The sequence below is a fragment of the Cariama cristata genome, unplaced genomic scaffold, assembly GCF_000690535.1.
Source record: "Cariama cristata isolate BGI_N322 unplaced genomic scaffold, ASM69053v1 scaffold19029, whole genome shotgun sequence".
NCBI classification, from domain to species: domain Eukaryota; kingdom Metazoa; phylum Chordata; class Aves; order Cariamiformes; family Cariamidae; genus Cariama; species Cariama cristata.
In genome coordinates this window covers 22,361-39,609 of record NW_009636565.1, presented here as the reverse complement: position 1 = coordinate 39,609, position 17,249 = coordinate 22,361, and the positions used below count along the sequence as shown (strand labels likewise).

Below are 17,249 nucleotides of genomic sequence, written 5' to 3'. Positions count from 1 at the left end.
CTTATATACCTGTATGTTGTGACTAGCAATACCCCAGACCCACTCTGGTCTCCAAAGCACCCCAGGGAGTGTGCAAGACAACCCACTAGGATGCAGGAAGAAAATATTTTTTGTACCATTCATAAAATAAAAAATATTTTTAAAACAGTGTTTATTTCATCTTTATCTCATACTTTTTAATTTAAGAAATTTAAATTTCTTTGTGCATATTTCAAAATGTAATACATTAGTACAGTAGCACATGCATGCAATTTGTAACTAAACAAATATGCATATACTGGGGGTGCATGCTCAAAAATTTTTTACTGATAGGTATGTGTGATCAAAAAAGTTTTGAGACCACTGTCCTAGACAGCTTTCAATATTTAAACATCAATTACATAATGTAAGATGAGGAAACTTTGGCAAATTTAAGATGGGAAATTCTTATATCTGATACAAAATATAAACCCTTACCCTTAAAGTCCTGCAGCCATTGAAAATATTTTAAGTGAGAACTAAAAGTAAAACTATTCAGAATATCAAAGCTTCAATTCATGAAATTTGGACTTTATATAAATCAAAAGCAGAATAATCCAGATGATAAATTCCTCCCAGAAAGAGGAATGGCAGACAAATAAACCAGCTCTCTGACAGCACAAAAGGAAATGCCACTGTCCAGATCTTGCACTTCTTGATAAGAAAAAGTAGAACCTTATAAGTCAGGTACAGCAACCTCCATTCTGCTCTTCTGGTGCCTAGTGTCTCTCTCTTCCACTTAACACGAATTCCATCTTTCTGTTTTAAAACCTCCTTTTCCTTTTCTCTGTTTATACAGGATGTAATTTAGAGTTTTTTAATTCCCTTGGCATCAAGTAGGAGAAAAACCTACCTCATAGTCAATTTCTTATTTACTGTCATGCATCATAAGTACAAGCTATCGTCAAAGTTATTTAAGAATGTTGTACTATTCAACACCATGATGTTTAATTAGAACTTCATTTCTAGATTAAATAGTGACTTTTAAGATTTGTATAAACAAAAAATTGAGCAATGTAACTTTGTTGGTAATCTAGATGCAAAAACTAGCTGTCTGTCTCAGATGCCGACATATACCCACATCTCTATTTTCTGTGTTTTTCTTTTTGTACTTTTGTTTATTGTGACAAGTAACTTGGAGCATTATAAATCTAAGAAAAAGTTTTAGTGACTTAGGAGTCTTAAAATACATCAGATTGATACCTGACTTCTACGAAATGCTAAGATGCTAACTCCAAATATTCAACACCAAGAAACAGTAGGGTAAAATGTTTCACCCTGAGAATCTAACACAAAACACATCCCACAGCATGGTACAACTAAGTTCTGGACTAAATGACTGTATTTACTAAGCTAACAAAAAAAGATTCATATTGAGTACTACTTTAATCACTACAGCAAAGTAATTACGTCCGACTGGTTAAGAATAGCATCCTTTTGAAGTTGTCTATGTAAAGAGTATTTAATAATTTACCACACAAATGTTGATTTAAATTTTTTCAGAAAATTATACTCTTCTTAAAGTACTCCATCCAAAGCTAATTTGAACATTTATCTAAGGCAGGCATAACAGCATCAGTCTTGTAGGATCAGTGTCTGTAAACTCAGAAAACCTAGAACCACTTTTCAGAGGAGCAGTGTATCTCTCAGTCCAAACCAAGTTCTCTCAAAGTTGCTAGATAATTTATTCCCCAGAGAATACTCATTAGTGTTGCAAAATTGATGTTGTTTATGAAGAGACAATTGCATTACTGGTAAATTAGATTTCGATTCTCCTGCATAAACGTACTATACAGTTTGCCCATTTCCTTTCATATATTATACATTCCATAAAAGATATATATATATATATCTTAACTAGCAGGTTTTTCCTCTCATTTTCAATCACTTAAAATTGCTTTAAAGCTTTGTTTGAAAAAGGTGAAGAAATTCAGTCCTAGTGGAATACTGGAATACTCAGATCAGAGCACCCACTAACATTTGTGCCAAAAGATCCACCAGGCTTATGTCATTAGACATACTACCTTCAACTATGAACTCACCCTCAATTACTTTGATGGGAGCTGTTACAGATCTCCAGTTTAACTACAGTAGTTTTTGAAAAAGGAAAACAGAGGAGTTATTGTAACTTGACACAACAGCTAAGAACAAATCTGTGGCAGGTCAAAGACACAGCAAAAGCAAAATGGGTCCTTGACAAACCTGTCTCCTTTTCAGTCATCCAGAACACTGACTCAAGATTGCAGAAGTTTTTCTTCCTGATGCTTTGCTTTTACATATAATTAAACTAAGTAGTTTCCTAAATTACCAGATTTTATACTGTTAAGACACAAGTCTGATATCTTGGTCAACAGAGGGGAAGAAAAACCTCCACAGTGCGGTCTTGTGTGACAGTGGGTGGTATCTGTTTCAGCATCTTATAAAAATAAATGCAAGAAAGCATAGCTCAATCTTATCTTTAATGCATTTCAAGATGAATATATTTTTTATGAAAGTGCTACATTAAACCACAAACTATTCACAAAGATTAATTATGAGTATCACCATAAAAAACTACTTTAAACTGTGCAACCATCATAATTGTAGAGATGATCTCAGAAAAGTCAACACAATTCCTGCTCAACATTCAACCAGCATACAACTTCCATGGAAAATTTATACGTAAGAGGAATAAAATGGCAAATTTAATTATTTCTTTCTTTTGTGATGGGATATTTTTTGCATAAAGCTGTCGAATCTGTTTCCATCTTACATATTGTGTTTTTAAAAAAAGAAAAACTGAACTCTAAATTTAGCTTCATACTTTGAACAGAAGCAGTATTTTATGCTATTTAGTATGATCTAATGTTTCACCACCAAACAGATGTCATTCTGTCTATTAGAATTCATAAATATTAAAGCTCTCAAAGTTAAACTATGGATTCCATTTTATTAACTACATTTGAACTTAATTATGCCATTGGTGACTTAAGAAGCATAATACGCCCATCCATGCTGAATATGAAAAGGAACAATTCCATTAAATTACTGAATATTTCATTATACACAGGTGACTCAGTCTGTAGCATAATGAACAATCATAATGGACAGTCAGTGTCACAACATACTATTAAACTAAGTGCTTCGGTGTCAAAAGAGGAATGCTCTTACAAATCAGCTAATCTACGTTTAAAGCCAGTGCAACTAAACTGTCCAAAGGGCTGAGGTAGACAGTATCAAGTCACATTTTATTCCTGAATAAATGTGTCCAGGTGTGGTGTTTTGCAGGAACAGCCATTGTGCTTTGAATGCACCACCTTAGTTTGAATCACTTCTCAGGCTTAGATAAGCCTGTGTTTCCCAGTCTCAGCAGAAGCACTGCAAGATACATAGGGCAATGTTGGTTATGGTTATTATAATTGCAGCCACTGCAGAGACGTCAGAGCTCCCCCAAAATGTGCCGAGTTCAAAACCAAGGAGCTGCTTCCTAGCACATATGCAGTTTTCACAGTGTGGAACAAAATGAGCAGCATGCTCATATCCCGGGCAAAAATGACTAGGAATTTTTTTCTCCTCTCATTTGGTAAGATCAACAGGCAGGAGAAGAGAGGTAAAGCATAGATGACTTCTGTTAATACTAACACATACAATGGCCTTCCTTCCAATCAGTTGCAGTTACTAGCACATGCACCAGCATTCAGACAACTTGCCATCATCACTGCAGTAACAGTGCCAAGCACTGGTGCACCAGAAAATGCTTAACAGGGGGCAGGGGGTGGGGTGGTGGTGAGAAAAATAACGAATAAATTCTCAGTATCTTGCACTGACTATCTGTTGTTTTGTCAAACAGATTTGTACCTTCAGGGGAATAGGGGTGGAAGTCACAATACATTAGTTAATACCACATAAAAACCTAAAGCAGGGAGAAGTCTGGGAGGGAAGAGGGAACATGACAGCATTTAAATGTAGAAATTGTAACTACTGTATAGTGTATAAAAAGGTAATAGTGGTTAAGTCTGCATAAAGAGAATTGATAAATGACTGCCATGTAAAACCGAAAACACAAGAAAGAAACAGCCTATACAGTTGTGATTCTAACTTAAAGCATTGATTTTATTTTTTCAGTCTCAAAGAGTTGAGGGTAGGGGTGGAAACCTTTTCTGTGAACGCAGAAAGGGCATGCATAGCAGAATTGAGGAACACTGCATTTGCTAAAGAAAAAAAAAAATCCCTCAAATGCTAGCATCTGCTCAGTAATTTTGCTTTGTTAGAGAACCATGGCAGATTATTTTTTTGTACCCAAAGTCATTCATTCACAGTCATGTAGCAGATGAATTATGCTGAGGAAAGAACTTAGTCTGGAAAAAGCTGCAGACCATAATACTCTGGGGAGAAAGGGCTGCTGTGTGGAACAATCTGTTATACCCATCCCTAAGCAGACAGAGCAGAACAGCAGCCTCCAAAGCCTTTACATAAAAACATTGTTACAAAGAGGAAAAAGAGTCACAAACATTTTAACTTCAGTCATTGCCTACTGCCTTTTGAGTATATCCAGCTTCACAGGTGGCTTTTTTGTAACAGCTGAAAATACACACCGCAATGGACCAAACCTTGTCGTCTTTACAAGTCTGAAACAATAGCTGAAAACATGACATTTTATTCTCTGTCCTTGCTTCTAAAGAACTAACTTTTCAGGGTGAGAAAATACAGGGTTGACAGGAGGAAAAAGAGAATACTATCTATTCTCCTCCTCCCTCATTTTAGATTTCAACCAAATCAGGTTATATACAGTAGCAGCACGATAGAAAACTATAAATTCTTGTAGTACTCTCTCCACCGCTCACTCTCTTCAATCTCCTTTTGCTTTTATCCTGTCAGTCCCCCTCTCACTGACACATTCCCTGTTATTTTATCCACAGCCTGTCACACCTCATATTCTACTTCACTAATCTGCTCATTATCAAGTGCAAAATACACCGGGGGTGGGGTGGGGGTGTGATTTTGGTCCAACAAATGGTTAAGTAAAAAAAGGACTGAAAAAGGAAACTGCAATGATATAAAAATTGCATAAATTGACATAAGCTTTGTATTGAAGGCCAGGTTGGATGCTTTGAGCTTTGAGCAACGATGCCAGGCTTTGAGCAACTTGGTCTGGTGGAAGGTGTCCCTGCCCATGGCAGAGGTGTTGGAACGAGATGATCTTTAAGGTCCCTTCCAACCAAACCATTCTATGATTTTACGATGATTCTGCAATTCCCCTCTTTTCTCCAGTTTGGCAACAACATTCTTGCGCTTACACGAGTAAAAATGGCTTTCTACCCTATGTGACTAAAACCTGAGTATCACCTCATCCATAATGCAAGAGGAAGGCCTATTACCCCTTTTAAATAACATTGTTGGAACTTACTACGCTAGCACTAGGAGGCCAAATCAGAAAACAAAGGAGGACTGACTGGAACAGGGCAGAAAATCCTGAATAGTTAATACTTTATACTGGTCATTCTTTAAGTCTATGGCAGGAAACTATTTGCCTAATAATTTGCCAAGGGTTTTTAAATAAAAATAGTTCAAAATATTACGCCCCAAGCTAACCACTAGTATTACACTGTACTACTATAACTTTACATTTGTGTGGAATGTTCATAGAAGAGAACATGAATTTACTCCAGTGATTTAACAGCATTTTATTCTATAGATGGTAAGAATGTAACTGCTTAATTTATAACATGCCTAAGTTACAACAAAAACTGGTACCTTAAAGTCCTTTAAAAAAACCACATAAAATTCAGCTAGAAGTGTGTAGCTGGTGCAAACAGAACTTCCAGAACTTTACTGTCCTCTTTCACTGCTCTGAACATAAATCTCTATTAGTGCATGGATGGTACGTTTCATTCATTTGTTCTTATGAACTACCGGTGGAAAAATATACAGAATTGTATGGCACATTAATGCCCATCCGCACTTCTCTTCATAACCCACTGCACTGTTGGAATAAAGACCAAGACACTGACCATGGTGTTTCTTCTGAAATACACACTATAGGAGAAACCTGTGCTAGCCCTTAAAGACAGCAAGCACCGAAACTGTTATTAGTACATCGGCATGCCTAACAATTTATTCTGGAAAGTTCTAGTCTAATATAGCTCTTATGACACACATCCCCAAGTGTGCTGGATCACAGCTAACAGTATTTTTATATTTAATCTCAGTTTTCAGAGCATATACACTACACATGTTAACTGTGAGGAATAAGAAAAACTCTAGATCAATAATCTATCCAAGCTCCAGCCTAATAAACTTAAGGCTGACCTACACAGACTTGTATGGAAGGGCCCAGAAGACGACAAACTCTCATTTCTAATCTACAACTCCATGTGAACCATAATATTCTGCAGCAGGAAATGTCTCCATCCTCTTTTCCCATTTAAAACTGCATATTTTAAAAATAAAAGATGTGAAGAAATATTTCTAATCAAATCTGTCTGTAAGCTAGCATTGAAGAAAAAAGAATAAATGTTTGTTTAGAAATCGGAGTATCTTTAATTAAATTCTTACTGTGTTCTTGAAACCTTTTTAGGCTAATCTGCAGAAAAAAAGGAGAGGTTTATTTTAACACGCAGCTCTACAACTGCCTTAAAATGATAAGAGATTGTATGGATGCTGAAGAATCAAGTCCTATTGATCTGACTTAATGTGCAGATCACCACTGCTGACACAAAGCAGACAACAGAAACATGGCTAGGGAAACACTGACCTTTAATTTAAACACATATAGAACACTTGAAGCACAACTGAACTATACCATTCACAGATGAATGGGTTATGAGGAGGTAGGGAATTGTGTCAGCCTAATTATACCAGAACAAAAGCGTGTCTGTGCATGCATAAAAAAAATTTTGGAATATTAAGCATATCTTCCTGCACACAAGATCCTTTCATACATAGTTGCATAGTTTTCTTGTCCCTTAGAGATAAACAGAAAAGACAGAAAGCAAACTACTGAAATCAGTGACAGAAACATGAAAGAAACAAGGACTTTCTTCCCTAAATGACAACAATAATGTTTTCATTGAAGAGTTATCAGCTTCATTTACTCTGGAGTGCCATACCTGTTGAAGTTAATGTCTGGATAACTAGAATACTCAGACTTCATCTTCGCATTGCGACGTGGAAAAGTACAGAAGAAAGCATTGGCTAGAAAACTAGCAATCTGTTCCTGTGACATTGTGATGGAGTGATTCATCTTTTGTTTCAGTAGAGGTATTGGCTACCAACAAAAGAAGTGAGGGGGAGGGAGGGGCAGGAGAGAAGGGAAGAAAGGAGAGAGAAAAATAATTAGCTTACCTGTTTTAAAAGAAAAAATAGGAGGGCAAAAATCACATTTGTTAAATTAGAGCAAGAGTAATTTGGGCCATTGGTGAGCCCTTTAATCAGCAGCACCATTAAAGTCAAGAACAGTTTATTCCAGACAATTCAGAAAAAGCTTGCTTGACAAACTGCAGATTTCTAATCAATAATAAAAAGAAAGACTGAGAAAACACAACTTATCCAACAAAACCATGAGGAATGGAGAGGGAAAAAAAAAAAAATAGATGGGATGTTGCAAATCCTAGGCAACCTTAAAAACCGAAATAAAAACACACTTTCAATAGCTGTAGAGTTAAGAACCCTTAAGGAATGCTTTCACCTACAATAATCATGCTTTATACTTTACAAAGAAATATGGAAATCACACTACAGATGATCACTCTCTGACTTGCTTTGAATTTTTTTCCATCCTATTTGAAGAAATAACACTGATAATATTTGCAGAAAGTGCATGATTATCCATTCTTTTATAATCAAAACAAACAAAAAGCTCAGCTTCACTTTGGAGTTTTATTTGATTCTCGTCAGAGTTTCTTTAATATAAAGAAGAAACAAAGGGGCAGAGGGGACCAAAAAAACCCCCAAAGTGTTATATGTCTTCCATTTTATCAGGCTTTAGCCTCCTGATTTGGAATTTTTGTGCACGCTTTCACAGCATTTTTTTTAATTATGTGGTAATACTTGCGGGGGGGGTAGGGTGGGCAATATTATTCTGACTGCTAAGGAGTCCAGTAACAATTACAATAAACCCACTTGACAGCAGAAAGAACACAGTTTTCACCTCTTCTTCTAATATTCTCAGCCATCATCATTGGCCTAGCTCCAGGAAAGCTAAGCAGCTACATTTTAATCCTTTTAGTTGTGAATACAGAAATTGCTACTAATTTAGACTGTTGAATATACAGCCCTGTTTACTCCACAAAACAAACAAGTTTTCCTTCATTCTTATAGCTACCACATTCACATTCACTGAAACTCATTCCGTCTTCTGGCTATTTAATTAACAAGCTATATAATGATGTCTGAAGTCACACAGCTAGAGGGGGAAAAAACACCTCAGCAGCTCCCTAATAAGTTCTACAAACCTATAAAAATAGGATATTTTAGACAGTATGTTATATTGGAACAAATTTAGCTTTATGTCTAACCAAAAAAAAAGTCTGAAGCTCTTTACAATTTACACTGCCTAACAGTACATCATCTTTATAAAAAGGCATTACTGCATGAACTTGCAAGTCTTATGCTTGACTTCGTGTTCAGAAACTTCATAGCATTCTCAAAAACTTCCCCCATCAATTGAGTAGTAAAAAAAAAGTTTAAGAAATATTCATACTGTTTAAAATTATATATGTACTGTAGGACTCCCACAGGATAACTAAGTAGGGACAGATTTTCCCTGCTCCTGTCCAACAAAATCAATTCAGAAAGTTATAACAAAGGAGCTTACAAATTAGAGTCGTTACCCTGCTAATGTGTTACCTATCATACACCTTCACTTCTTGATCTGTCCTATTCACTTTTATCAGCTTTACTACCTACAGAACTGATTCCCATAACAATAATAAAGAATTAGTTAAGATTTGTATGTGCGCAAGTATTGTGATGCTTGAACCAGAATAAAATACGCTCCCAAATAAATGAAGGCTTTATGAAAATACTACTTCCTAGGATTAAAAAATTTCCAAAATGAATAACTTCAGACATCTCATTTTTTTAAGTATTTCAGTTTATAAGTGTGATTTTCAAACCTGAAAGGTTTCAGGGTCATTTCATTTAAGAAAAGCAAGAAGCAACTCCAGCATATAGAAAAGAAAGTGCTACTGAATTTCAGGCTAAAAATATGACAGCGAGAGATACATTTTTTTTTTAACATTCTATTATAACATTATAGATGGGCATTGTCCATTCTGCTCCCTAGGCCTCAGCTACATTCAACACAAAAGCTATAGCTTTTATTAAGAACATAACATGATCCTGATGTTTTGACCTTAGCCATTAGTTACAGGTTGCAGAAAAGTGGTCTACCACAGAGCACTTAGCTAGCTGGGTTTACTTACCTGGGTGCAGATACTGGGGAGACAGAGCGCCAGCTTGACCATGTCAGGAAGAATGGACTGGAACAAATGTTGAGCCTCTGCATCTTCAAGAACCTGTTAAAAAAAAAGTAAGGGAAAAAATATTTAAAAAAAAAAAAAAATCAACCACACACACAAAACCCACAAACAAAAAAAAGGCTTTTACCTCAAAAATAATGATTGTATGAAAAGTTTGTGAAAACAGGACCCAACCAAAAGATAAGAGAAAAAAAAAAGTCCTGTAACTCCACACACACAAGTCTGTAGCATTTTTCATGGTAGTACCTTATTGCATTTTACCTTGCAATAATCCACTAATTGAAATACAGAAACAACTCTCAAAAGTTGCAGTTGAGAAAACATGTCACCAAATGCCCTATAAAGGAACCTTGAGTAAGTTATTGTATGACTTCATTCATTCCAAAGCAATGAACCAAATTCTCAACTGGTAACAATCACGACCTAACCGCAAAAGTACTGGAACGATTTACTTAACTTTCACATTCAGGTCATAGTCCAAGACAAGTACCTGTGACATTCTCCTGGCTAAGGACACATGAAAAGCACTGCTGGGTCAGATCAGTGGTCCTCAGCAGCAGCAGCAACTGGAAATGCTATGTAAGAAGAGCATGCAAGGCTGGCTGCTTTCTGCTGTTCACCTCCAACCATGTTCCCTCAAGAACTATAGCTCTTGGATCACATACGTTAAAGGGTACAGCCTGCCTGGTCCCACATGCTGAAGTTGTAATCTTTTCAGCTTCTTCCTGTAAGACAGCTGAGCCTACAACTATTTTAGCTGCCCTTCTCTACCTGTTCTAACATTCCTCCCAAGAATGAGAGACCAGAATTGACAACACTCACAAAAAAATGAGCACACCAATGTTTCACAAGGGTTCTCAAAGCTTTTACACTCAAGACCTAATCACATCAAGCCCTTCTTGTCCTATTCTCAACTCCCCTCCAGACACCATGTGGCCCACTGTTTGGCTGCCAAAGCGTATCAAGCCAATGTATTCAGAGAAAGTCCAGGATCTCTCTTTTAAGTTGGAACTCCCAGTTCTGATCTCAACATCATGTACCCAGGGTTTAGATGAACCCACCCACACCCCCATTCATATATCGTACACCTATTTTTAAGAGGTGCAAGAGGTTCTTTACGGTGAGCAACGCTCTTCTAAGAAAAGCTAGGATAGGCATAGGAATGGGAGGTTGTGAAAAGAAAAGCAACATAAAGCAGTGCAGTTGCAATACCCAAAGTGGCACAAAAGCATGCCGTATCCTCAAAAGTCTCACATTCTGCTGTATGAAGGGGCTGAAGTAAGATCAAGGAGAGAAAAGCACATTCTCCATCCTCGTGTGCAGTGGAGCAGTTTTTTCCCCGATATAGGGATCCATGCACCAGCTGTGACTGGCTGTCAGATTTGCATGCTGCATTTAAGGCAAAAGGCAGAGAAGAGAACATACAACTTGCACTACAGCTAGGGAACGGAAGATGAAGGCCACATTTCAGCCTTCTGCCTCCCTCCTTCCCCTACATCCAGGGAATTTCTATTTGAAAAAACTACCTTCTATCAGTTTCTAGATTAAAATCATTAAAATTCTGAAACTAACTTTAAAACTATAGAATATTATTTTTCAAGTAAAACTGTCAGAAAATAATTGAATTTACTACCAATTTCTCCCAAAAACAAGAGCAGACAGAATGGATGAAACAGCATCAAGGTATTATAAACTTCAGTCTCTGCAACATTTAAGACTAATTATGAAATCACAGAAAGTGATCTTTTTAGTCATATAATCAAAGCTTTGTAATTCACATGTCAATGGAAAGTTTCACACAGACTTCACAATGTAAAAAAGATACTGGCAATTTTCTTAAGAGGAAAGAAAATATGGTGCCTCTGTTTCAAAGCATACTGTTCCCCATAAATGCCAAGCCAAAAATATTGTTTGAAGGCTAACAACTTTTAACCATTAAAATAACTAGAGAAGTATCACTGTTCTATTCCCTCCTGTTCCAAGTGATATAAAAGAATAAGAGTGCTCAGGAAGTTAAAAAACAAACCACAAACAAATGCTCAAAGGACAAACAACTTATGGTAGGGAAGGGTGTTAAATAAAACAATCCCAATACCTACACAGTTACTTTCCATGCATGATGTATGCTGCTAATGGAGACACACAAACAAGGTTTTAATTTAAAGTTTCAAACTGAAACAAGAACTTACAAAGAACAGCAAGCCTAGGAAATATGAAAATCATTTCATATAATAGAGGAGGAATCCACATACATATACAACTTATTACTGAAAGTCAAGTTTTTTTAAGGTTAAGAAGTGAACAAGATACATCTCTCTCTCCTGTTGTTGGCTGCATATGCACTTACATATTTACAAAGTATAAGTCAGATATTGAAAATTATGACCTAACCGTTAACATCACCTGCTCTAGCAGGAAACTTTGCTCTGTTCGTAGGCACAATGTTTCTAAGTGCCATAAAGTAACAAAAGAAGTATTTAAAAGGCTGGAATTTCAGATCTCAATAGATAAAATGAATATGTAAGTTAAATCTATTCAAAAGATGGCATTTAACCTCAGATGTCTACCAGGCTGTCAAATTCTGATATTCTCTCCCCTTCGGGTAACAATTCCTCTCTTTTAAAGTTGACATACAAATAGTGGCTGCTATGCTTTGCTGACTGCCACAGACTATACAGTATCACTTATCTGGTGACACATTATGGCACTGGACTTTGTCATAGCTGTCAAGACTTCAACCTTTTCTTTATGCTTCTTTGAAAACAACATCATAATAGTATGAGACAATTTCTTCCCAAAACAGAAGCAGGGCCAGCAATTGCACAGCTCAGCTCTGATGCAGAATGCAAACTACAAAGGTCACTTCTTAAAGTCTGAAATTCTACTTTTTCCTTCTCTTTACCTTCCTAATGTACCAGAACATGCTCTACTCTCTACATTATTTCTATGCATGACTTTTACTAGACCTCCACTAACGAAAACCTCGACATTTGGAGCTGTTAATTCCCAGAAGTGTTCTCATTGGACTTCAGACAGATTATTCTTACACATAAATGACAAATAAGGTGTTTGGGTTTTTTTTGTGAAAAGTGTTGGGTGCCATGAAAATCTTACTACATTTTCACAAGGTAAGTCACTCAAAGGGACCCACAACTTTAAAAAGATGACCATTAGGAGTTCACAGATCTTGCTAAGAAACTCCTAGCTCTGCATCGTTCTCTAATCAAACCACTAAGCAGCTGAAGCATCCCTGTTCTGAATACTCCCTTATTTAGGCAAAGGTCTCCTAAATATTGCAGGGAAGCACATCAATAGTTTTCAAGCTCAAACATAGTTTGTTTCATTCCCAGAAATGTTTTAAATTCACAAAATAGCTGCTGCAGTGCATAATTTAAGAACTCTCTTGCTCAACTACAGGTGCTGGGTTTTGGTTTTTTTAACAAACAAACAAAAAAGATCTTTCTACCTAATAAACTTTCTCCCTAAGAATAACTCCTTGGGGAACTATTCGGTCCTGTGCTTCCCATTTATATCTTGAACCTATGACCTATTATTGAACAGTGGCAGTAAGCCAGAAATATGTAGCCTTCCCGGCTTTAAGTTTCTAAAAAAACCTAAGTAACTTGAGTCACGGCCACATCCATGTAACCTTTTCTGCCCACAGACTCTTCCTGCACAGGTAACATTCTTATGAGGTTTCTATGAAAAACAACACCTGCAAACCCCTGGCTGCTTCACCCTCATCCTCTTTTGACCACTAAACCAGCACGCCACCACAGCTGCAGCTTTGTAGAACAACCACTGTCACTGTATATTCTCAGCTACGCTCAGCGCAACACAGAGCCTGATTTTATCTGTGACAGTCTTTTCAAACTTTGAAAGCAGTAAAAAGGAACACTCCATCATGGGACCTAAAAGGATTTCAGGACGTGGAGTGCTGACACCACAGCTACATCTGACAGACATCCCATGATGCAAATGCCAACCTGGGAGAACCTAGCAACTGCACAGAGAATACCTGGTCACAGAACTGAATGAAGGTTTATTTAGAAGGAAACTCTCTTCAGGAAGCAGTGACTTATACTGATGTAAAATCCAGCATATTTAGAGTCACATTACATATTCTACTTCTTTGTTGTTGCTGAAAGAGCAATGTGTCATTCTATACCCCTCAAACACCCCCCACCCCCCCCATTTCACCAGTTCCCATCCGATAATTTCCTGAAATCCTTCAGCTTGCTAACGCTACAGGAAAATAACTTGGGGGTGGGGGGAAAGGGGGGTAGTCTCCCTCTGCGTTAGTAAGTCAAACCAGCCTACCAAAAAGTCATGCATTATTAGATGTTGTGCAGGGTGGGTGGTAGGTGACACAGAACCAGTCACACCCCTTGTCAAGGGGCTACAAAGGCAGATATCAGTCGCAGCTCTTCTCACTGAAAAAGCAGTAATATTCTAGTTAGTATGAAGCTGTTACAACAAGCACCTCGCTTTGAAATAAATCTGCTAGTACAGAAATGTCTGTATTGATTCAGTAACATGCTTTTAACTGTGTACAATATTTTTCAAGGCTACAACTATGCAAACATTAAGAGAAAAAATTGGATTTCCATTTTTTAAAAACTAACATTTGTTTTATAGCTTAGGGAATTCTAGAATACGAAATGGTTGTCAAGATTTTTGATAAAGGAAAATACACTAAGTATCACAGCAATTTTGTTTTTAAACAATTGATCAGTTTCTCCTTTCCTTATTATGCATACATGTGCTTTGCAGCTTCCTTCAGGATTTGAAATAAAACCAAAAATATATTGTTGACTTTATTCATAGTCTTCCAATCATACAAAAATTTATTTAGGAAAGAAATAAAAGCAGGGTTTATACCCTGAGGGAAAAGTATACAGATTCAGAGTTGCAAAGCATGACTTGCTTTTTGCCAAAGAAATCACTTGGCGATTTCATCAGTATTTGCACTGGAGCGACCGATTAAATGAACACGACTTAGGGCTTCAATTCATAAGATGCAAATGGTTCAGCGAGCCATAGCAGAGATAAGAGCTCTTGGTCAAACTTGCATTGCAATTTTGCAATATGAACATTTATACTGCAGCAAAGAGGTCTGACTAAAGGCAACCATAAGTAATGGCCTCTTGTCACTATAAACCAGTCCTCCAAAACGTAATGAACGAGTATGCCTGACAGTCCTAATAAGAAGGATCTGAGGTAGCATGGGGTGATAGTAATGGCAGGGAGTTTAAATCTAAATCTGACAGCTCATCAAACCGAACAAACTGCACATACAGAACACAAATTTGGACAGCTCTATTTATCATGTTGGAAGGTAGAGTCATCATGCCAAGAGGCAACCAGCAATGGCTTAATGCTTTCAATTTGTTTGGTTTTGATTTCCCTATGTTAACTTTTGCAGCAGGACAAGGACCGATTGAACCACGTTCTTAAGGATGAAGGCGAAAACCAGAGTGCTTCCTTCAGACTTTGTGTGTCTCATATCCTAATTCTAATGAATTTCGACCTTCTGACTTTTTCCTTCCCAGCTGCCATAATGCCTCATGCACTTTCTTAGAATTACTTGGTTTCAGTTTGTAAGTGCTCTGTACCATCAGTTACTATACTGAACTGCCTTTCCAGTAACAGCCTTCCTAATTATTTTAATGTAAGATATCATATGGTTTGAGGTGGTAATGGCCTCCTAACTAAGACAAACTGCATAACTTCTACTTAGTCTATTCACAGTAAGTAATACTGTAAGTAATAAAAAAACCCTCTGTATATTTTTACAGGGCCTTAAGATCCACATGATAAATACTTCCATGCTGAAAAACTTGGTTGCAAACAAAGGTGTAGCAAATAAGGGCATATATAGCCTACCTAGACATAATATCATTACTAAACCTCCTCCAAGTCTGCAATTCAAAGAAAATAACAAAGAAAGATATGTGAATAAAGCAATACTATTCACATTCTCACAAAGAGAAAGATTCGCTCAGTGCCACAGACAAGCAATATGCAGCTGGAAGACACCACAAAGCGTAAGACAACTCGGAATGGTATCCTGAAAAAAAATTTATCAGCTTCTGTAATTTTACAATTTTGGTGAGGATAACAGTGAAAGTGAAAACGGGGGAAGTTAAAATATATTCAGGGATGAAGGACAACAGGAACTTGTGTTTGAAGGTTTAATTTCCTTTTAAGACCGTTAACAGTCATGTTCTACCCATAAGCATTTAAAATGTAGCTTTTTTTTTTAATTCAATGCATAGACTGTACCTCCCTTTCAAAGGCTCCCAATCACTGTCAAATCAGATGTAAGAGTTCAATTGTGCTCTTGCACTATGCTACAAGATACTTGTTCTTGTGCACTTTTGGATAATGTTAACAATTTCGATTTCCCACATTTACTTATTTTTTTAAAAAGTATATTCCACAGAATAACCTCCCAGGCATCCTGAAGAATCTCTCTCACTAATCCCTCCAGCCATGACTTTCCTTTGAGATGGTACTTACAAAAAAACTTGAGCGTACTTAAGCAATCACAACATGTGGCTGGTCATTATTGCACTAAGCAATGTTGTCTTCCTTTTCTCTTCTTTCCAGAACAGCTTGTACTTATTTACTTGTTCTCCTGTCTCATACAGAAGTTGCATGCTTTTCGTATGCTGCCTGTGTAACACTTAAACATGGTGGATTCTAGATCCATGACTAGAACTCCTCGGTGCCAATAAAACAACTAAGCCACTCTCTATGACATTTAAGTCTTTTACTTAAACACACCGTGCCACAGCTATCAGTGTACCTGATAACTATACAGACACAGTAGGCTGCAGCCCACTAACTTGTATGTAAAACAGAATCTTTGTCATAATGTCAGATATTATACATATAAACAAGATTGAAACCTAGAAGCAAAGCACTGGTGGGAGACATGCAAGGCTTTTAGTTCCCATTTTATTAAGTTAATGAACTTCCAAAACTGCAGGAAAGAACACTCTTATCTGCCTCTTTTAGTTCCCTTTCAAAACTAATTCAGTAGGAAACACACTTAGCTGTCAAATCCATCCCATTTCTTGAGCACTTGTCTGATTATAAACCAAAGGAAGGACAAAGTAATCTTTAGAGGGAAGAGGGAAAAAAAAAACAAACCCATAACACTGGATTATGCGGAGAAGACTCTTATTTGAGAAGAATGCTTCTGACATTTATCAAAACCACAAACTGACACTTCAAAAGGAAAAACAAAGACAGTTTACAAGGCAGAGGTTAATTCATTTTTGTTTAATTCCCCCCCTCTCCCCCCCGAAGGCTCATTCACGTCTTCTGCCAATCCAACCCTGGAATGATCTCTCAGGTATATCATCCCTAACAACTGCAGCTTTGTTCTCAAAGCTTTGCAACATTCTAAATAAAATCTGAGAGAAAAATATATATTTATTTCTCCGTCTCCTCTTCATGGTTTTAAAAGCCCAGTTTATACTTCTAAGGTATTAGAAATCTAACCTCAATCATTTTAATTACCAATGAGTGAAAGCTCAGTCCTCATTCTCTACAGGCCACCAATAGACTCTACCTGTATGCTCTTGCAAAGCAATTTATCATGAGTAGAAGCATCACAACCATTTCGAAAGCAGTGGCAGAGTCCTGGGAAGAAAAGTCAAATACTGCTTTCTAAATACTTTCGAGTTACTCTTGGGAAGTACAAAGTAGTGGAAAGGACAATGACCTTGTTTCTACAGCAGGGCTGTAACATGAGCAAAA

At 37.0% G+C, this 17,249-nt stretch overlaps 1 protein-coding gene across 1 annotated transcript in view; it reads right to left on the bottom strand.

The window, feature by feature from the left end:
• The window catches only part of PARG (poly (ADP-ribose) glycohydrolase), a 65,777-nt gene that overhangs the window by 29,075 nt on the left and 19,453 nt on the right, over nt 1-17,249 (bottom strand). Inside the window, exons 7-8 of the mRNA XM_009707964.1 lie at nt 9,423-9,515; nt 7,107-7,264 (exon numbers count right to left, since the gene is read on the bottom strand). Of these exons, the coding sequence (XP_009706266.1) occupies nt 7,107-7,264; nt 9,423-9,515 (251 nt within the window). The remainder of the gene's footprint in view (nt 1-7,106; nt 7,265-9,422; nt 9,516-17,249) is intronic.